The following is a 23,587-nucleotide window of genomic DNA, read 5'->3' on the forward strand; positions in this document are numbered from 1 at the left end:
CATGTGTAAGTTAAGGATATCATATATGTAAAAAATAAATGTATAAATTGAGCAAAGGTATATCTTTAAAAGTGAACGCAATTTTATTTGCTTTTTATTTGAGACATGCCTTATTATGTAAACAACTTTCAACTATTGATGAAAAGCATTTCTAACAATCTAAAAGAATTGAAAATTGGTATTTGTGGTAATTTTAATGTTTAACAACTCAGGAGAAAATTCTAAGCATTTTCATTGCTCGACTGACAAACTTTGCAAGTAGAATATATTTTATTAGTTTGATTTATGATTGTTTTGGTACTATTTGTAGGTCATTCTTCAAAAATGTGGTTATTTTTGACAAATATAAGAAGATTATCTAAAATATTTGTGTAATTCAGAGTCATACTGTACTTTAATTTGACAAATGTTGAATAATATATTTATTAAAATTATTAAACACATTTTTATTTTGTCTGAGTTGAGCTTCATTTAGGTGAGAAATGTTATTTTCTTTAATATTTTTGCTTTTTTAATAATAAAAGGCTTTATGGGGTTATTTAAATATTAAATAAAAGCTTATCTGTTTAATATATTTTTCATATAGTTGACTAACAAATTATTAACTTTGAACTATATTTGCTAAATATATTAAATGTGATTTTTTCGTATTATCTAATATAAGACTATCAGAACTATTTTGCTGATTTGTTGATCCTAATACTTTTGCAACCTGAAGAAAGATTTAAATATAATAACTGGAAGCAAAACTGATATTTAGGATGATATTTTATATTACAGGTTTGATTTTCATTTTATACAATAGCGTTCCCTTCAAACAAAAGTATTTTATAATGCAAACATTTTTAGGTCCAATAAATTGGTTAGTAAAGTACACATCTCCCGTGGTAAAAACCAACACTTCTCTTTGAAGGAAATGGTATCACATAAAGTGACAAACCAACACTTCTCTTTGAAGGAAATGGTATCACATAAAGTGACAATCAAGCTTGTATTATAAATGCATGAGGTTTAAAAGTATACTTACATTTTTACTCTACATACCTTATCTTTTACTGAGTTTTAATTGTATGGTGTAAAAACCTTTTAGGAAAACAACTGATTTTATGTTTTTAATATTTCTTTTGTACTTTATCATTCCGTCTTTTCCAAATGTAAACGTGACAAACACAACCACATTAAAAATAAAACGAATGATTTTTCTCAAGGTAAAAATCCCTGGATCTAGAAGAGAAAATCTCCTTAATAATTTTGCCTTTGAAGCTAAATTTGTATTTTCTTTCATTTATTCTTATAAGAGCATGTGAATCTTTATAAAATGGTTTCTTAAAAGGCTAATTATATATTTAAGTTTACTAATATTATATTTTTACCCTCTAGATAAAGTGCTTGTCAAATCTAAGTTTTGCTATTTTGAAATAAGTCATTTGTAATTTTATATTCTGTCCACTATACTCTGTTATATTGTTACTTATACTCTGTTTTCTTCTGTTCTTGTACAAAGAAGCATAATATCTCCTGGATATCATGAAGCAAGATATAAGAGAAGAACAAAACAAAATCTGTAATTCATAGAAAGAATTGTAATCATCAATCTTTCATATTATTAATAGTTTATAATTACTTTTTCCCCAAGAGTATTTTCCAGTAGATTCTAATCATGTGGTAGGACAGAAGGAAATGTATTTTTTGTTGTTCATTTGTTTCTTGTCAATAGTCCCAATTAATATAGCTTTGCTATACTGACTTATATCTGGAAGTGTATAAACAAGATAAGAAAATAGGTTCTAATATGATCATCTTAAGCTATTTGTAATAAAAAGAACTAATGGATTGTCAATATTCAGAAAACCAAAAATAAAAAACACAGAAAACTATTCAAGGAGTAAGTTTGATCTGCATTTCCAATATTTAAAAATACTTTTTATTCTTTTAAAAATGATGACATGTTTCAGTACATACCGAATTTTACTTTATTAACCTTGAGACCCCTTAACACGTTTCCATAGGTCAGACTGATATACTCTGACTACAGTGTTGTTCTGTAATAATTTCCTCCTTAAAACTGAAAGACTATTATATGAGAAGTCTTATGAAATGATGGCATGGTGGCTCACACCTGTAATTTCAACACTTTGGAAGGCCGAGGTAGGAGAATCACTTGAGGCCAGGAGTTTTAGACCATCCTGGGCAACATAGCCAAGACCCTGTCTCTAAAAATGTATACATTTGAAAATTAACTGGTCACAGTGGCACTTGCCTATAATCCTAGCTACCTGGAGGCCGAGGCGGAAGGAGTGCCTGAGCCCAGGAGTTCAAGGCTGCAGTGAGCCATGATCATGCCACTGATCTCCAGTCTTGTGTGTTACCTTAATTCTCAGTTTTCGCATCAGTGAAATTCAAATAATATCGCCTCATAGAGTTGTCATAAGAAGTGAAGAACAATTACCTCTTCTTAGAACAGTGTCTTGAATGTAACAAGCATCATATAAATTTTAGGTTATGTTTAATTTCTTATCTGTCAAGTGATAATGAAAAGGATTATTCTTTAACATAGTAAATAATAAAGCAAATAGCTTATTAAAGCTTTTGAGTTTTGCCTTTGGAAAGATTCTAGTATTAGTATTGGCTGTTTTTTCAAGTCTAAAATATTTCTGTAATTAAAGCCTGTCTCCTTTAAACTACTTTACAATTATTTTCTAGAAAGAGTACTCAGTTACTTGTTGCCTAAAAGTACATAAAATTGCTCTTCTTCCCCTACTGAAAAAGAAAAGTTATAAGAACTACCAGTTTGACAACTTCTTCTGTACATGTGTTGTATATTGTAAGGTACAAGTTTGATATTTTTCTACATAAGGAATTTTAAATACAAAGCAGATATAAAGATACAGTAAATAGATCAGATTCTTTAAAGCAACATGTTTAAACTTTCAAATAAAACTTAAACAGAATCAGTAGTGTTCAATCAGTTCTAAGTTATTAATACTAAGTTACTTAGTCACTCCATTAAGATTCAACAAAATGGTTTGGTTAATCAGTGGTACCAAAAATTAAATTTTGGTTTTAATCTTAGTCCTTCTTGTTAGCTCTCCTGGAATTTTTCTGAAATTTCATGAAAAAATAAGAGAATGATTTCAGAAATATGTGTTTATAAACATTTGTTTATTTACTGATAAGTTTGAAATTATAAGCATTTATCAAAATGTATAAAACACATGAAAATAGGTAGCTGATATATAGTACCCTTACTGTGGCTACAGAAAAATAAAAATAAAAATAATTGGTCTCACTTTAAATTCATGACCACAAGTCACAAATAGATTCTTAATTCTGTCATTCATAAGCTCATTGACTTTCTTATTCTCTAGATGACTATTTCACAAGTTCTCCTCTCTTTTCAATACTGTATTAATTTTCTATTGCTGTAAAACAAATTACCACAAACTTAATGGCTTAAACAACACACATTTATATTCTTATAATTTCTGTAGATCAAGAGCCCAGGCATGATTTAAGCCAGGCAGGCTGAGCCCTTTGCTTGTGACCTCACAGGGCTGTAATCAGTGTCAGCTGGGCTGCAATCTCTTCTATAGGTTTGACTAATATGCTTCCCTGTTCATCCAGGTTGTTGGTTGTTGGCAGCGTTCAGTTTTTGTGAGGTTTTTTTTTTTTTTTTTTTTTTTTAAGCTGTTTCACTGAGGGCCACAACTTATAACTGGCTGTTGGCTACAGGCAATTCTCAGATTCTAGAGGCCACCCACGGTTACCTGCCACATGACCCTCTCCACAGGGCCATCAAAACTTGGCTGTTTGCTTCATGCAAGTCCATTAGGAGAATCTCTCTCCATTGTATGCCAGCAAAAATGGAGTCTTATATATTGAAGCAAATCACAGGAGTAACTTTCTTACCTCCTTTACCCTACAACATAATTTAATCATGCTAATGACATTGCATCATTTTTTCCATATTCTTGTAGTGAGAAGTAAATCATGTGTCCCACTCACACTCAAGGGGAGAAGATTGTACAGGTTGTAACGCCAGTGGGTAGAGATCATGGAAGTTTTCCAAGAATTGTCCCTACCACAACCCCCACAATGTTTCTTGTTTTTTATACTCTCCCAGCTAATGACCTTACTTCTTTTCCTACTTCGCTGAGAAAACTGAAGCAATCAAAAGTGAACTTCCACAAACTCATACCAACAACTACTTAATGAAGCAGCATTTATACCCACATAGTCTGCCTTCTCATCAATTACTGTAGGTAGATTTTCCCTGCTCTTGTCTAAAACCATTCATTTCAGTTGTCCATTAAACATTCTTCCTTTACTCAAGAACTTTCCTTCATCAATTCTACCTTCTCTCTCCTTTTTCTGTCAAGTTTTTGCTCTCTACAGAATCATTCCCATCAGTGTGCAACTGTTTTTTCTGTCATCTTAGAAAGCCAAACAAAACTTTCTTCATGTCACTTCCCCCACCAGCTAATGCCCTGTTTCTTCTACTCCTTTGTAGTAAAACTTACGAAAGTGTTACCTCTACTCTATTTCCCAGTGTTGGTATTCCCATTCTTAAAGCTACTTCGCTCAAATTTTTGCCTCCCCCATTCCACCAAAACTCTTTGCAAAAGACATCAATGATGAGCACTTTGCTAATTCCAGTAGTCTGTTCTTAGTCTACATATTACTTTACCTACCAACAATATTTTTTAAAATTTATCTCTTCCACCTCCTTGGTATACTTTCTTTACTTGACTTCCAGGATACTACACACTTTTGGTTTTCCTCCTGCATGGTTCCCCTTTGCTTCTTCTCAGAATCCTTGCTAGTTTATTCTCTTATTTCTATATACTTAATGATGAAGTGCTCCAAGTCTCAATACTTGGGAATTCTTCTGAGTCTTAATTCTTTGTCTTTCTCTATTACCTTGGCTTTTATGTGCTGACATCTGCAAAATTTATGTCTCCGTTGTGGGACAAATGTACTGTTACCTTAGTCCATTTTGTGCTGATGTAAGAGAATACCTGTGATGGTAATTTATAAAGAACAGAACATTTTTTCTCACAGCTCTGAAGGCTGGGAAGTCCAAGATCAAGGCACTGGCATCTGATGAGGGCTTTCTTGCTGTGTCTTGAAATCGCAGAAGACAGAAGTACAAAAAGGGGATGAACACTGTGTTCCTACATGGCTGAAGAGCAGAAGAGAGAAAACTCACTCCTGAAAGCTCATTTTGTAGTGTTATTAATCAAGTCCTCATGACTTAAACACCTCCCAAAAGGCCCCACCTCCCAAAACTGTTGCATTGAGGATTAAGTTTCCAATACATGAATTTTGGAATGGACAAAAACATTCAAACCATAGCAACCATGAACTAAAGAAGCTTAATCTTTATTATTCCTCACATGTGCAGACTTATTACCTAATTTTATGTTCAGAATTTTAAATTTTGTTTTCCCAAAGTTGTCCCCTAAAGTAGTATATGCTTCAGGCCCCACATAACTTGTGATCACCAGATCTCAAAGTAAAACTCCAGGCTATGTCCAGTTCCCCACTCAGTCTTTCCACTTACATCCCTAATTGACATCTTAAGTGCAATAAGTCCAAAAACTACCCCTAACCTGTTCCTTTTAAAATAAGTCAGTTTTTTATTTCTTTACTGCCACCTGAAATAGTTTGCCATTTCACTGAGTAAAAGTCAACATCTTCAAAATGACCTTAGTTAACTTATAAGAAAAAGCCTTTGCCACACTATCTCTATTTCCTGCCACTCACCTCCTCACTTATGTTGCCCCAACCACATTGACAGTTGTTGCCCCTTGCAGACATCGGGCATACCCTCACCTCAGTATTTTTATCTTGCTTTTCTCTGCATGAAATTTTCTTATCATAGAGATCTGCTTGGCTAACATCTTCATAACTTTCTAGTCTGTTCAAAATTCACCTTCTCCTTAGGACTTACCTGACCTCCTTATATGGCAACCTGGCCTCCCCCTTCCCGCCACACTCCTGATTCCCTTTGTCTTGCTGTTTTTTAAGCTTTGTTCCATTGCCTCATGAATACTGTATACTTGGCTTCTTATCATGTTTATTGTGTACTGTGTTTTTTACTCTCCGAGTAAACTAAATTGCATGAGGATAGGGATTTTTTCTGTTTTATTCTCTGATATATGTGAGGCACTTGCCTGGGACATAATAGGTCCTCAGTAAATATTCGTTGAATGACTAGCATTGTTGAAAGAATAGACTTACACGTCTATATGTTCTAAAATTATTTGTTTTTTTTACAATATTTGAAATGAAATTTTGCATAGAATTCTCTCTAAAAATGTAAACCAACTAGAAAAGGATAATTTTAGTTGAATGAAGAGGTTAAGCTAAAAGAACATAGCCTTCTTAGCTTGATGTCTATTTCATGCCTTATAGTATTCAGAGCACAATTTAATTTGAAAACCAGTTGGGCACTTGTCTCAAATACAAATATTATCATAATTCTCCAACAAAATATAAAAATTAGGGCCGGGTGCAGTGGCTCACGCCTGTAATCCCAGCACTTTGGGAGGCCGAGGCAGGTGGATCACTTGAAGTCAGGAGTTCAAGACCAGCCTGGCCAACATGGTGAAACCTTGTCTCTACTAAAAATACAAAAAATTAGCTGGGTGTGGTGGCGCACGCCTGTAATCCCAGCTACTCAGGAGGCTGAGGCAGGAGAATTGCTTGAACCCGGAAGGCGGAGGTTCCAGTGAGCTGACATCACGCCATTGCACTCCAGCCTGGGCAACAGAGCTAGACTCCATCTCAAAAAAAGAGAAAAATTAATTTATATTTCTTTCAGCATATGTGTGTGCGTAGTGTATTGTGTTTGTGTGATATCAAGATAATGTTCATCAGAAATATATAAGAAGGTCCTAGAAATATAATGACATCCATTTTTAATGAACTTACTGACTTTGTTATGTATATTAGATTTTATGTGCTTTGCTTATCATTAGGATGAGAGTTATGAAATTACTGATATTTGATTGTAATTTCCTGTGGCTCAACTTAGTATGTATCATATACATATCAAAATTGCAAACATTCCTAGAAATAAATTGAATCAAAAACACTAAATTCATATTACATAATATATAATTTTTATATAAGGGCATGAAACACTCCCTTAATAAATGGATAGCCTTATTATAATTTTTGTGGGGAAGATTTAATATAGAAATATCAATCCTTTTAAAATTAAAATATAAACATGATTTTCATCATATTCCCATTTTTCTGTGTTTTGAGAAAGATAAAATGATTTTAATATGTATGTAGGAACAAATCCCTGATAATTATCATCAGTCAACTAATAAAAGAATTATCAAGAAACTAGTAATACTGAGATCACCCAGCATTAAAATTTACTATAAATGTGTCACAATAAAAGTGACATACAAATAGATGCAATTGATAAATGAAGTATATAGGTATTTCTGAAATAGATCCAAGGAAAGTCATGCATCACGAATATGTTCTGAGAAAAGTATCATAAGTGATATTGTTGTGTGAACATCATAGAGTGTATTTACATGAACCTAGATGGTATAGCCTATTACAATACACAGCCTGTTGCTCCTAGGCTACAAACCTATACAGCATGTTACTGTACTGAATGTCGCAAGCAATTGTAACAGTGGTATTTGTATATCTAAAGATATCTAAACATAGAAAAGATAATGTTTTGGCTACTACATCACTAGGCAATAGGAACTTTGCAGCTCCATTATAATCTCATGGGACCACCATATATATGGCCTGCCATTGATGAAAACGTCGCTATGCAGCACATGACTATATATGGGAACTTAATGTATGATTAAAAAAAAGTGTGATCTAAGGATTTGGAGAACTGTGGTCTTGAGCCATAATACCTGGCTTCCAATCAAATCTTTGTTACGTCCGAAGTTTATAATGTGTGAGGCCACATTTTTTATTTTGCCATGCGTGTTTTCTCATTGAAAAATGTGGGCACCTACCTCGCAGAGTTGTCATGACTTTTTAATGAATGAATGCATGAGAAATATTTAGAACGCTGTCTGGTCCAGAGTAATATATAAGTGTAATTTTAATTCATTATTAAAAAGGATGTTTTATTTTATAAATGGTGCTGGTATATTGACTGTCCACCTGAAAGAAAATAAATTTCCACCTCAGACGATATGCAGAAATAAATCTCAATGCATTCAAGATTGAAACTGTAAGACTATTTGAAATTATGGTGTATGAAATCAAGGATGACTTAAGCAAGAAGGAAATCCAAAACATAAAACGCTACCAGATTTGAGTATATAAAGTTATTATTTTTGGTATAGCAGAATACACCATTAATAAGCAAAAGAAAACAAAAAATATGTTGAACACGTGACAATTAATTAGTTTCTCGGCTATACAAAGAACTCCTAGGTTCATATGAAAACCCAATATAAAAATGTAAAGGCAATTTACAGAGGAGGGAATGGAAATGTACAATACAGATATAAAAACATGTTTAACCTCACCAGTTATCAGGGAAATTGCAATCAACATCACACAATTGCAGTATTTTAAATCAGATAGACAAAACTTTGTGTATAATACACATATCAGAAATGCAAGATGTGTGTGTGTGTTTATAAATCTAAAGTGCTGGCAAAGATACAAGAAATAAACATGCTCATACAATGTTGATGTAAGAAATGCTACAACATTACAGCTTTTGAGATCTATCCTGTAAAACTTACTGCACCAATACATAGAAACAAATACAAGAATGTATGTGTGATAGAAGTTGGAAAACAATTTCACCCTTAATCACTGGAGAGTGATTAAATAAATTCTGATATTGCAGAATAGTATGTGGTGAAGCTATTTAAAATGCTGAGTTAGATCTGCATGAACTAGCCTAGAATAGTGTCATACAATATGAAGAAAATTAAGTTGCTAAGAAACATTTGGCCCTATCTTTAACTGTCAAAAAACTTTGTTTATGTATTATTAGAGTGATGACAAAGAATATGAAAATTACTACATTTTACTTCTTATATCTCTACTTTGTTTTTAAAATGTAACAGAGGATACAAAAGAGAATGGAAAAAAAAAATCCTTACTTCAGTTGTGGCATATGCAATGTTTTAAGGAAGATAAAGCAGTAATTTCCCAAGGGGAAAACTGGTTGTCTTTGACATTACATGTGCATTTAAGCTACTTGGCTTCTTGATTTCCTACTCTTTTGATGCTTTATTGAGGTCAAGAAGGCTCACTGGGGAGAGGCTTCAGGCCTAGAGGAAGCACTTACTGACTGGCAAAGGGAGTGGCAATTGCTTCATATTTTAAAGTTATGCCAAATTAAATGATTGCGTAATATATGTAATATTTTTATTTATCCTTTAGAGTTAAAACATAAAAAATACTCAACCCTAGCTTTACATCAAAATTACCTATGTAGATAATTAATAGACCTATTATGAGATGTTGCATCTGTATTTGAACAGTCAGATAAATATTTCATGAAGCTTCTTGAAATGTTTGGGAAACACTTATATGATAAGAGCACATTAGTTTATAATAAATTGATAATTGTGTACTATGTGACACTGTCTCTTTTTTTCAAGTGTTAATTCATCAAGACTTTACCATGAAACAACATACATACTTTGTGATTTGAAAAATACTAAATTCGTACAAAAATTCATACGTAGGGATTAGTTTCAGCATTGAGATTAGTTGGGATTTACTAATTAATGCAACTTAAATCTATGAAGGGTTATTATACAAAGGATGATTATCCTTTTAGATATAATTAGTGAATGTGAAGGTCTGGGACATTATTGTATACTACTGTGGACTTTATAAACACTATAGACTCAGGGCACACTGAATTTACAAAAAGAAAAATCTTTTTTTCGATAATAAATTAACCTTAGCTTAATACTTTTGACTATTACTAAATAGAGTTAGAGGTTCTCTTAGAGATTTTTATATGCAGATTACATTAGGAGTTTTGGGGGTGTTTTTGTTTTTGTTTTTTGAGATGGAGTTTCACTCTTGTTGCCCAGGCTGGAGTGCAATGATACGATCTCCGCTCACCTCAACCTCCTCCTCCCAGGTTCAAGAGATTCTCCTGCCTCAGCCTTCCGAGTAGCTGGGATGACAGGCATGAGCCACCATGCCTGGCTAATTTTGTATTTTGTTTTTTGTTTTGTTTTGTTTTGTTTTGTTTTTTAGTAGAGATGTTGGTTGGCTGTTGGTCAGGCTCGTCTTGAACTCCCGACCTCAGGTGATCTGCCCACCTCAGCCTCCCAGAGTGCTCGGATTACAGGCATGAGTCACCAAACCCAGCCTACATTAGGAGTTTTTAAGGTCGTTTAGCAATATTCTTGCCAAAAATTATCGATATGATTAAATAAGTGCTTCCTACCCATATTCATTCTGTTGCAGACTTCAGAGTTTGCTAGTGTGCTGTAGTGTAGATAGTCTATTATCCATAGCAGTGATGGGAATCAAATCTCCCTTAGGGCAAGTTAACAATACCACTGAAAGCAGCACACCATTAATGTTTTCAGGTTAGTATTACAACACAGTATTTAGTAAATACCAGGTTATGTGACATCCCAAAATCCCTTTTAAAAGTGTGATTTTATCTGAAGGCCTTTTTAAGTTTATGAAAAGCCTAAGACTTTCAGATTGAAGAAAGTAGTACACATCAGGGAAAAGAGTTAATGAAATAGTTGCTCTGTAACATTCCTTATTTTACATCCCATATATGGCTCAGGCATTGGTAAAATGCATAGAATACTGTGTCTAGTATTGGCTCGTATTAGGTAGATTTGCAAGATTCTCTGGACGACTTAGTAAGCAAAGGTGGTTTCTCTGTTTCATGAAAGTTTTCCCTGCAGCCATAGCTGCAGTAATTCTTGCACATAGTATATTCTCAAGACAGAACATTATGCATGCCTTTATATAACCACACCATTTAATGTCTCCTTATTCCACAATGTGTATTTATTTTCTTGTTTTGTGTGTGTATACAGTTCAATAGAATTTTTCATTTTTCAAGCAAAGCCATATAAAATTGAAAATATCTAAAATAGCAAAATTTGATGGTTATCAAGTTTATTTTAAACTTTTTTTTTTTAAAGAATGCTTAGATACGTGAATGTGTTCACATTATTTTCTCAGATAAAAGTAATTTTGCAAAACTGGGGAGTTTGATACCTTCTCGCTTTGGAATAAAAAAGTGTTTTTCCTTTTGACCTCAGAAATTTATAATTGGCCTTTTTGGTTATTAATTTTTCTAATTTTTTATCATTAGGAATTTTTCAGGAGACAATAAGTTGATCATTTTCGTTTATTCTGAATCTAATGCCTTATAATTCATTTTATTGGTGTTTGGTTTCGTTCATATTTCTTATTCAATTACTATTTAAAAATATTTTTGAAAAAGAAAACATTCCTTTTTATTACCTGGCTTCGAATTGCTTTTAGCCAAGTAACAGAAGTTTTAAAATTAGTGTATTCTTATATATGATTTATTAAATATTATAAATGAACTATTTCACCCATATATATAAAAAGAATATAGTTTTGTAATAGTATAGTTTGTTAAATTGCAGATGTGCTTCAGTAACCTTTTAAATGTAAATCAATGTTTATATGGTTATTTATGTCAAGTATTAATTAAATAATAATGTATAATATTTTCTTTTTTTTTTTTTTTTTTTTTGAGACGGAGTCTCGCTCTGCCGCCCAGGCTGGAGTACAGTGGCCGGATCTCAGCTCACTGCAAGCTCTGCCTCCCGGGTTCACGCCATTCTCCTGCCTCAGCCTCCCGAGTAGCTGGGACTACAGGCGCCCGCCACCTCGCCCGGCTAGTTTTTTTGTATTTTTTAGTAGAGACGGGTTCCACCGTGTTAGCCAGGATAGTCTCGATCTCCTGACCTCATGATCCGCCCGTCTCGGCCTCCCAAAGTGCTGAGATTACAGGCTTGAGCCACCGCGCCTGGCCAATATTTTCATTTTCTTAATGACAGTCATTTGGGATAGTAAATAATCAACCTCCCATTACTAGTAAGATACTGAAATATAAGCGTTTATTTTTTAAAATAAATATTGCTTTTAGGAAAACTGTTGGTGAAATTAAAATAAGAAATATATAATTCACCTAATCTGTAAATATAAAATACTTGTAAGTAATTATAATTTAATAAATCATTTCAAAAATATGGGACATCAGACTTTTCAACTAATATTTAATTTTAATGGTAAAAATGACAATCAAAAATGCATAAAGATACAATAAAAATTCAAATTGTGAAAGTTTTCCTTATAACTTAATTCTCTAGATACATAAATTTAAACAGAGATAGATTTTCAAACATACTTGAGACATTTACTTCCAATGTTATCTTATTTAGTTTGGTTATGTCATAGAGTATTAAACCATAAAGAACTCAAATTTTTAAAAAGTTCTTTATTCCTAGATTAACTTTATTTTCTAAATAAAGTGTGCTTTTTATAAACGGGCATTCAGGTTAGATGCATGATTTTCATTTAAAACTATGATTTTGAATTTTTCTACTTAAAAATTTTAAAATATTTTCTAGATGTTCTTTTCTGTCATTTATCAACTCACTATTTTATGGTCATGCATATTTTACAGTCCTTTGCTTAATGACAGGGATATATTCAGAGAAATGCAGCATTAGGTGTTTTTGTCATTGTGCATACATCATGGAGTGTACTTACACAAACCTGGAAGGTATAGCCTAATACACACCTAGGCCCTTGGTATAACCTATTGCTTCTAGGTTACAAATCTGTACAGCATGTTACCTTAATAATACTGCAGGCAGTTTAACACAATATTAACTATTTGTATAGCTAAACATATCAAAACAAAAAAGTACATTAACAATATTAAAAATACAGAATAAAAGTTAAAAAATGGTACTCCTATATATATAATACATGTATAATATGTAATATAATATAATATACTCCTGTATAGGGAACTTACCATGAATAGAATTCACAAGGCTAGAAATTGCTCTGGGTGAGTCAGTGATTGAGCAGTGAGTGAATGTAAAGGCCTGGGACATTACTGTACTCTACTGTAGACTATCAACACTGTACACTTAGGGCACACTAATTGTATAAAAATGAACTTTCTTTCTTTAATAATTAACCTTAGGTTAGTATAACTTTTTGCTTCATATATTTTTTAATGTTTTTGCTTTTTGGCTCTTTTGACTTTTAAACACTTAGCTTAAAACACTAATATATTGTCCAAAAATATTTTCTTTTTCCTTATTCTGTACACTTTTTTCTTGTTTCCTTTCAGCATTTGTTTTAGGTTCGGGTAATTTTACATGAGTAATTTGCATGTCGCTGAGGTTTGGTGTATGAATGATCCCAGATAGTGAGCATAGTGCTCAATAGGTGGTTTTTCAACCCATTCCTCCCAACCTCTCCCCTCTGGGAGTCCCAGTGTCTATTGTTGCCATCTATATGTTCATGTTTACTCAATGTTTCGTTTCCTCTTATAAGAGAGAACAATCAGTATTTGGCTTTCTGTTTCTGCATTAATTTGGCCTCCAGATACATTCATGTTGCTGCAAAGGACATAATTTTCTTCTTTTTTACAACTTTATAGTATTCCATAGTGTGTATATATCACATTTTACTTATCCAGTCCACCGTTGATGGGCATATAGGTTGATCCCATGTCTTTGCTATTTTGAATAGTGTTGTGATGAACATACTAGTACATGTGTCTTTTTTGTAAAGTGATTTATTTTCCTTTGGATATATACCCAGCGGTGAGATTACTGGGTCAAATGGTAGTTCTGTTTCACGTTATTTGAGAAATCTCCACACTGCTTTCTGCAGTGGCTGAACTAATTTACATTCCCACCAGTAAAATATAAGTGTTATCTTTTCTCTGCAACCTCTCCAGTATCTGTTATCTTCTGACTTTTTAATAACCATTCTGACTGATGTCAGATGATGTCTCATTGTGGATTTGATTTGCATTTCTCTAACAATTAGTGATGTTGAAAATTTTTTTCATATGTATGTTGGCCACATGTTTGTTGTCTTTTGAGGCATGTCTGTTCATGTCCTTTGCCCATTTTTAGTGGGGTTGTTTGTTGCTTTTTTTCTATTTAGTTTATTTTCATTTTGTTTTACTTTTAAAACTTTTTAATTAAAAACTAGGACACCAAAACTAAGACACACATTAGCCTACTCCTACACAGGGATGGTATCACCAGTGCCACTGTCTTCCCCCTCCACATCTTGTCCCACTGAAAGATCTTTGGGGGCAGTAATACACATGGAGCTATCCTCTCCTATGATGACAATGTGTTCTTCTGGATTACTTCCTAAAGGACCTGCCTGAGGCTGTGTTATAGTTAACTTTTCTTTTTTAATTAGTAAATAGAATACAGTCTAGAATAATGATAACAAGTATAGTGTCGTAAATATATAAGCCAGTAACAGTCGTTTATCATCATTATCAGGTTTTATGTACTGTGCACAATTGTATGGGCAATACTTTGTGTACAACTAGCAGAACAGTAGGTTTGTTTACACCAGCATCACCACAAACATATGGGTAATGCTTTGTGATAGGACGTTAACAAGGGTTACAATGTCGCTAGGTGACAGAGATTTTTCAGCTCCATTATAATCCTATAAGATCACCATACATGGTCTGTCGTTGAATCAGTCTTTGTTATTTGGTGCATGACTGTATATACATTTAAATATTTTGTATTTTTATAATGCCACTGGATTTCAAACCCTATGAAAGCAGAGATCTTATCCTTTTCATTTACCCCTACATCCCCAACATTTGGAATTATACCTGGCACGTAATAGCCACTCAATAAATAATTGTGCAATAAATTCCAGAAATGTGCTAAAATTATTTTTTCATTGTTCTACTTTTCGAGGATTCATTTATTCTGCAGCCTAATTTTGGACAATTGTTTCATTTCCTTTTGTTACACTGCTTTTAAAAAATAAGACAAAGTGTGTATGGTAAGAGAAAAAACTCATCTGAAATGCAATCTCTATTGCTCTCTTTCTGTTTTACCTGAATATAATTACATACTTTTACATTATTTAACCCAAACTACATGTATATGTATGTGTATATGTGTGTGTGTGTGTGTGTGTGTGTGTGTGTGTGTATTCAACTTTGCATTGGTATTTTTTACATCATTTTATAATTTCATACAGTGCCTTCATACTGTCCTTCGTATATGACATTCTGTGTTGTGACTTTTAAACACTCAGCGTAAAACACTAATACATTATGCAGTGTACTAGTGTTCATTGTACAGTGTACTAATACATTGTACAATGTTCTCTGTTTTGGAAATTTCCCCAGGAGAATTGCAGAAGGAGAGAAATAAAGTGAAAGATTAAACCCATTTCATAACTTGACGAATACTACAATATGATTTGCAAAAGGCAATATATACTGACACCAATGTTTTAAAAAAGAAAAAGATTAATAGTTTACCCCCTCCCTGATTTATATTTGCTTTATGTTTTACTTGATGGTCAATTTTGCTGCTCTACCTTGAATATATCTTTGATCATTTTAGAAATTAAATATTTTCCTATCTAATTCTTTAATTTTCATTATTTAACAATTTGCTTCACTTTTACTTCCCCCTAAATAATTTCATCTATTCCTATGTCTTTAAATACAATTTATATGTTAACTCCCACATTTCCCCTGGCCTCCAGCCCCATAATCAACCACTTATTTGGCATCTTCACTTGGATGACTGATAGGCATTTTAAGCTTAAAATGGATAAAATAGAATTTCTTCCATCCTCATCTTTCACCCCTTTTGCACCATTTACTTCAATGAACACAGCCCTATTTTTATTTTCATAGCTATTTTTTACTTTTTAATTTTAATGTTTAGTTTACAACATTAAATTGAAAACATTAGTTTTCATTTCAAATATTCAAATATGTTTAATACATCTTTTGTTAATCAGAATTAAGAACTCTGAACATGTGTCTTATAACATGTGCCCTGAAAGAGCTGGGCTAAAAAGAGGTGATTTAAAATAATAATGATTTCAAAGAGCTTTTTGTTAACACACGGATGATGAAGACTTACAGGCCTTTCATCAATATAACTTCAATATAGTAAAATCTGGTTTAGTAAGCATTAAGAAGACAATACCCCAAATTATTTTCACTTTTAAATAATGGGCTTCCCTGCAATAGTTTATTATTATATGACCTTCATAGTTTTTTAATAGTTATTTAACTTCTAGTAGTTTTCTTTTTTGAAATAATTATGTCTAAAGTGCTCATCATCTCAACATAACAGGAATAGTTTCAAGTGTTTCTCTTCTGTTCCTCCTTCTCCTAGAAAGCATAGGTTTTCTTTTCTGTTTTTCTTATTCCTAAGTTATATCCCTCCCTGGGATATAGTGTTGTATATCTTTAAATTTTGAATCATGTTTCAGGGGCAAAGTGAAATAATGTGTTAAATGGAAAAAGAAGTAAGTTAAATTTTGTCTTTAGAATATTGTCTGGGTAATTCAGTGGGGAGTTGAAGGAGGGGCTCATTGAAGAGTTTTGAACAGAATTTTCTCATAATGCTAAAATAAAGACCCCTTATCCTCAGTCTCACTAAGTTGTCTGATTTTATAGATGATGAAACTGAAGTGATTTGAGAAAGATCACATAGCAGAGCCAAGGTGAGACCACATATCTATTAACGGCCAAGTCTATATTTTTATTATACTACAATATGCTTTAGAGAGGATAAAGTAATAAGACTGAAGAACAGCACAGAATAGGACATATAGATCTAGGGAGCAGGGGAAGTCACAGATAGCTCCTAGGTTTAAAATCTGAGTTGGCAGTGGGTGAAGGGTAAAAATACATGAGACAAGGCGGCATGGTGTTTTATGAGAGATATTAGACATTGCTATGAAAACTGTTCTGCCTTTGATTTGGTTATCAAAAGTAGAGTAAACAAACTAGTGGAGAGTTAGAACTGCTTTTTAAATTCTTTTTGGATACTTCTATTCATGTAAATCTGTTGTACATATTTTATCAAATCAGTGCATTCACACAGGCAGTTATTTGTTTATTTGAAGTCTATAGTCAAAAGAAAGGATGCCATTTTTTCAGTTTGCTTTGTTCAACAACTCAATGTAGATTCCCCAAAATGGCACATGTATCTCCATTTGATGCTACTAAGTGGAGCCTCAGTAGCCTAAATTGTAATACATTGGGAAAATAAAAACATTTATCTGGTTAGATTATATAGTGTATATCATGGTAAAAAGTAAATTAATCTACTTGTTTTTCCTTACCAGAACTATGATATCTTGACTATTAAGTTTAAGAGATAAAATGAAATGTCAGTATTTTGATAGGCAAATAATGCATGATATAACAAGAATGTAAAAATATTTTCAAAGATACTTTTTGGTCAGTTACAAATTATAGAAGCCCTCAAAATTATAGAAATTATCATAATTCATTTCAAATTTATTTAAGCAAAAAAGAGAGTTGTATTTCCTCTGTGCTGGCTTTAGACATGGTTAGATTCAGATGCCAAAAAATGCTGTCTTATTTTTATCTAAGTTAACTTCATTTTCAGTCAGGTTCTTCCTTTTCTCATAGTAGTGGTAAGATAGCCACTAGCAATGACAGACTGGTGTTCTACTAGATTAGGAACACAAATATCTCTTTACCGACAAGTTTACCAAATTCTCATGCTCTTGCTTGGCCATCCTGTGTCATGTGCTCAAACCCAAACCAGTAAAGGTTATGGGTGTGAGTATAGCAACAGGTCAGACCTGGGTCATGTTTTTACTTCTAAAGCAAGCTTGTCCAACCTGCGCCCCAGGATGGCTTTGAATGTGGCCCAATACAAATTTGTAAACTTTCTTAAAACTTTTCTATTTTTTTCTTTGCATTTTTTAAAGCTCTTCAGCTATCATTAGTGTTAGCGTATTTTATGTGTGGCTTGAGACAATTCTTCCAGTGTGACCCAGGGAAGCCAAAAATTGGACACCCTTGTTCTAGAGGTATTGAAAGATTGTCAGCCTTATCTGAGGCAGGTACACTAAGAATGCGAAAGGGTGTTTTCCAGAGGAAAACTGGGGTTCTGTTGCCAGAAGAAGAATGACTGGATACCAACTGAATGACTGAGTAAAATAACAGGTATCCACTGTTGATAGGAATTGCTTTATAAGTGTAATGTCATATATGTGTAGTAAATATGGCAGCCCTAAATAAAATAATTCATGCTATTATTTGGGAGTAATGGAACTTGTTTTGCATTTACTTCAATATATGGTTTTATTAAATATTTTTTTATTTTTCTGCCATGATAATGAAGAAATATGATGCCTATAGATAATCTCATTCCTTTATAGCCATAAAACCATCATGAGTTGGAGTTCTTGTTTGTCGAAAGAGTAAATATATCTTAATGTCTATTTTTAATTAGAAACATATCAATGTTAAAATGGATTTATGTGGTATTTTTAAAACTCATAGGATTCTTACAGAAGTTATTTTGTGATTGCAAATAGAGAAATTGTAACTTTATTACTTTTGTTCTGAATCACAGTTGATGCTAGGATAATTAGTATAATTACATTGTTAATCTTTCCCTTTTTTTGGTACAACAAATAAGTTGTGAGTCTAGAATAAGGAATACTTAAGTAAAGATTCTTTTAATTTAAAAGTAGTAGTTTTAAGCTGAGTACAGTGGCTCACACCTGTAATCCCAGCTACTCAGGAGGCTAAACCAGGTGGATCGCTTGAGCCCAGGAGTTCGGGGCTGCAGCTATGGTTGTGCCACTGCACTCCAGCCTGGGTGGCAAAGGGAGACCCTCCTCTCCAAAAATAAATAAATAAATAAAATTATTGAAACAGTTCATCACTGCTAAAATCGGTTTAGATTTGAAACAGGAACTGTCCAACACAGAAATAACAGTGACCAAATGCATGGAAATATTTGGTTCTGAAAAAAGAGTGTACGGATATTACACATATGTGAAAGACCATTAGGGAAATATCTTCATCTCTCAAGGATTTTCTTACCTATTCTTTCTTTTTCCAGTTAAACTTTGTGTCTCCTTTATAACCTTTATATACTTCTGTGCCAGCACCTTTAAGACTCCTGCACTGATACACACTCATTTTCTACATCTATAAGCTCTTTAAAGGCAGGAACAGTGTCATATATATCCTTTATCTCCAGCTTTCAACACAGGGCTTGGGCCATTCAGTAAGCATTTATAAATGATTAGGTGGATGCTAGCAAATATAATCATAACTCTGAAGGGAAATCCGATTTGTAACTGTCAAGAACATATCTGATTTAGTTTTATACATGTTATACCAAATAATTTGTATGCATGCCATTGAAGATCAGTTCTTTTCTCCCAATTCTTTAGAAATAAGAATATGTATATTTATTTCAGCCAGCACATTAACAGACTTCACCAGTGAAAATGAATCCATGTACACAGTTAGAATTTGCTATTTGTCATTTCAGTTGGAAGTTAAATACTATCAATGTACAGACATTGCTTTGGTAAATGCCTTTATCTAAGAAGTAAGAGAAAATAATCTACCTTACATAATTATCTTTCCTTCTCTGTTTTTTCCCACCAGTAGTCAGTTATCCACCACCTCAAAGCTTTCATGTTTTTCTGTCTCACTTTTCCGTACCTCTGGCCCAACACTTAAAATGTAAATATAACACTACTCTCCTTGTAATATTATTTAACTGAATTTCAGTTTTTTATCTCAACTTCTTTTCAGAGAGTCTGTTTCCTATGTCTGCCCATATTAGATTAATATTGTATGCAAATAGATATAAATATATTTTTTAATTCTTCAGAGAAAAAAAAAAGACAGTGTAATGCAAAGAGGATTCTCATGTTCTTTTGTCAAAAATAAAAATTGGATGATAAATGCCTTGTGTAAGCTATTAAGTATTTACTTTTATTAAATTTTGAAAACTTTTTATGTTTATGTTTCCATTAATTTTCTAAATTTGGTAGTCTTATACAGAATAGCGTATTGCCTAAAATTAGAAAATGCTATATATTGTAATTACTAAGATGCAAACATTAAGTCTGCTCTTAAGTCATAACACATCTCTAGGTTTTTAATCTTGCCAACAAAATTTGGGGCCACATCAATATTTAATTAAACATTGATTGTGGTTGACAGATTTTTTTATTTAAGATTCTTTGAAATGGTTAAACACTAAAATTCAGGAGAAGGTATTAACTGCATAAAAGCACCTTTAATATAAAGATAGACATTGTCATATAATTCTTCAGTTTTCAAAGATATGGATATTTTTGCAAGGTGTTTACTGTCATTAAAAGTTAACATTACTTCGAATTATATATTGTTTCAAAGTTTTTGAGTATTGGTTGGGCGTGGTTGTAATCCTAGCATTTTGGGTGGCCGAGGCAGGTGGATCACCTGAGGTCAGGAGTTCGAGACCAGCCTGGCCAACATATAGTGAAACCCCTCTCTACGAAAAGAATACAAAAATTATATGGGCGTGGTGGCACAAGCCTTTTAATCCCAGCTACTTGGGAGGCTGAGGTAGCAGAATTGCTTGAACCTGGGCGGAGGAGGTTGCAGTGAGCCGAGATCACACCACTGCACTCCAGCCTGGGTGACAGAGCAAGACTCCGTCTCTCAAAAAATAAATAAAATAAATAAATAAATAATAATAAAACTTTGAGTATTGAAAAGAAGGAAAAATAAAGGGTTTTTTTTTAAAAAAAAAAAAAAGACAAGCTGATGTTCAATAATGTAAGTGCAATACCCACATGTGCAAGTTGTTTTAGATAATAGTTTTAGAGTTAAAAAGAAAAAAAAAAAAACTGTGAAAAAACATATATAATGTGAGACTGATTTGCCATGTAGTAGAAATTAATATCTTCACACATTTCATAGAGTAGATGTTATAAAATTATTAATAAAATTTCATTACCTTTTATTATCAGCCTATAATTAACCTTTTCTGTGCTGTTCTGCTTCAGGGTGATTATCACACAGGAAATCATTACATTGAACAAAACAAAAATGATTACTTGTAACTTAAAATAACATAAGACTAGGTCTTTTGAAAGTCTTGGCCGATTAATACATTTTTCTTCATTAAAAATACGTTAAAGCACTGCAGTTTGCCAGTACATATATGTCTGTTTTTGTTGTTGTTGTTGTTGTTGTTGTTGTTGTTGTTTTGAGACGGAGTCTGCTCTGTCGCCCAGGCTGGTGTGCAGTGGCGCGATCTCAGCTCACTGCAAGCTCCACCTCCGGGTTCACGCTATTCTGCCTCAGCCTCCCGAGTAGCTGGGACTACAAGCGCCCGTCACCATGCCTGGCTAATTTTTTGTATTTTTAGTAGAGACGGGGTTTCACCGTGTTAGCCAGGATAGTCTCCATCTCCTGACTTCGTGATCCGCCCACCTTGGCCTCCCAAAGTGCTGGGATTACAGGCGTGAGCCACTGCACCCGGCCCATAATGTCTTCAATAATATTACAAAAAGGTTATCATTTTGAAAAGAATTGCTTATTCATAAAAATACAATCATATTTAACATTCAGATACTTAAATCCTTAAAAGTGCATTTTCTCAGTATTTCATGTGTACACGATAAAAATAAAGATGATTGTAATTCATCTGTATAATTGGTATAGTATATATCATGGTTTAACTTTCTAATTGTAACACATTAACTTTTCAGACAAATAATTTTCTACAAAAAGAAGCTGTGAGCAAAATTAACAAATATTATAAAAATACTTCTCAGTCTATTTCTTGAAACTGAATCCACTTAATCAGGGAATATGAAGTTTGTGTTTAACATTCCCAAGAAAACTTAGACTATTTCTCAAACTTTCTAAGTTCTTGAAAACTTGGACTATTTTCCATTAAGTGAAATGATTATATAAACAAATTATAATTAAACAAAATTAAATTTCTTGTATTACTGTAAATTGTGTGTATGGAAATAAAATGAGGTGTGTGTGTGTGTGTGTGTGTGTGTGTGTGTGTGTGAGAGAGAGAGAGAGATATGTATAAATATATTTTATGAGGTGACTTGGTTTAGAATTTGCATTTATACTTTCTCTGCTTGCTACCTTCCAGAACAAAATTGCCTAAAATGCATGGCTGTATTTCTTTAAAATATTCTTATCCAAATTTGTGTTTTAAAGATAGCATTAGAGATGCTTGCTAAAAATTAGCTAATGAAATCTCTCATAGAATACCTCAAACAACTAAATGTCCTGCTCAAATTTTAGCACATTTTTTTAGCCTGCCCATTTTAATGTTTGGAACAAGGAAAGCTTACTTCAGTGCTTTGTCAGTGACACAACAATCACAAGTTTTGACCTACCCAGTGAGACATAAAACATTGACATATGTGTCACTATGCTTCCATAATATAATTTTAAATGTTAGTATTTATATTTTAATTTTAGGGATGATAGAAAATTTCATATTCATTTGATATTTCTTATAATAGTTTTTTATTGTGATTAAATAAGTCAAAATATGCTGATTTTTGTGGCTGGATGTTTCAATACAAATAAAAATGTCTATATGTGGTCATCCTGGACTGAGTATTCATGTCACTGCCGTAATTTTTCAGTATCTTCTGAAAATATGGTAGTACCATTTGGTAAGATGGTAGTAAGCCCTAATTTTAAAACTGTAGCTACGATAGCCAAAAAAGCAAATAATTAGACTAATTATTTTATAAATATAGATAGTGCAGCTAGGTAATATAATTCTTAAATAGGGTTAGTTCCAAGCCATTGAAAAATTAAAAATTATTAATTATTAGAAATCACTCATTATTCTGAAGTTATATTTCATGTTAGCTTAAATAAAAATACTAACAATTTTGCTAACCTTTATCTCTGAAAACAGTCATGAAACAAGTAAGATTTTTAATAACAAATATTCTGGGTGATAAGGAACATGAAATTAATGTTTTGAAGGGACTCAAGCTTGAACTTTCCTACTGTTATCTTTATTAACTTTGCTTTATAATTCTACATTCTTTGTTTTTGAAATGTTTTAGAACAAAGCATTTTCTTAAAGTTACAATAGGTGAAGAATCATCAACAGCATTGTGATTTTTGGAGCTATATAGAAGTGTTACCTTTGGTGTATAGTTATGATTCCCTCTTGTTAACATACTGATTTCTTATAAATTCTATTGCAAAATGCACAGTGACTCAAGGAAAAATTTTATTTAATAATTTTGACCTGAAAATTGAGTTTTTCCTTTGAAAATTCTAATTTGACAAGGTAGTTGTATTAAAGTGTGATAAAAGTCACTTTAAAGTTGTGATGTTTCTGTCTTTCATAAATTATGTTTAAACTAATTTTCAATTTATTTACTTTTCTAGGATAGCAAAGTAATATAATGTATGTGCACAAAACAGAAGTATTATTTATACGTATTTTTTTTAATTACAGGTAAAGATTATAGTTCCCAACAGCACAGCAGGTCTGATAATAGGGAAGGGAGG

General features: G+C 32.6%; 1 protein-coding gene across 7 annotated transcripts in view; it reads left to right on the forward strand.

Moving 5' to 3' along the window:
- Window positions 1-23,587, forward strand: part of LOC105477894 (NOVA alternative splicing regulator 1) — a 152,170-nt gene that overhangs the window by 125,559 nt on the left and 3,024 nt on the right. For 5 of the 7 annotated variants that reach the window (XM_011734777.3, XM_011734778.3, XM_071100379.1 and 2 more), the window contains one exon: window positions 23,535-23,587. This exon is cut by the window's right edge and continues 3,024 nt beyond it. In XM_011734777.3, the coding sequence (XP_011733079.1) occupies window positions 23,535-23,587 (53 nt within the window). The other 2 variants (XM_011734781.3, XM_011734780.3) reach the window with 2 other exon arrangements.

This window comes from Macaca nemestrina, chromosome 7 (genome assembly GCF_043159975.1).
Source record: "Macaca nemestrina isolate mMacNem1 chromosome 7, mMacNem.hap1, whole genome shotgun sequence".
In the NCBI taxonomy this organism is placed as follows: Eukaryota; Metazoa; Chordata; class Mammalia; order Primates; family Cercopithecidae; genus Macaca; species Macaca nemestrina.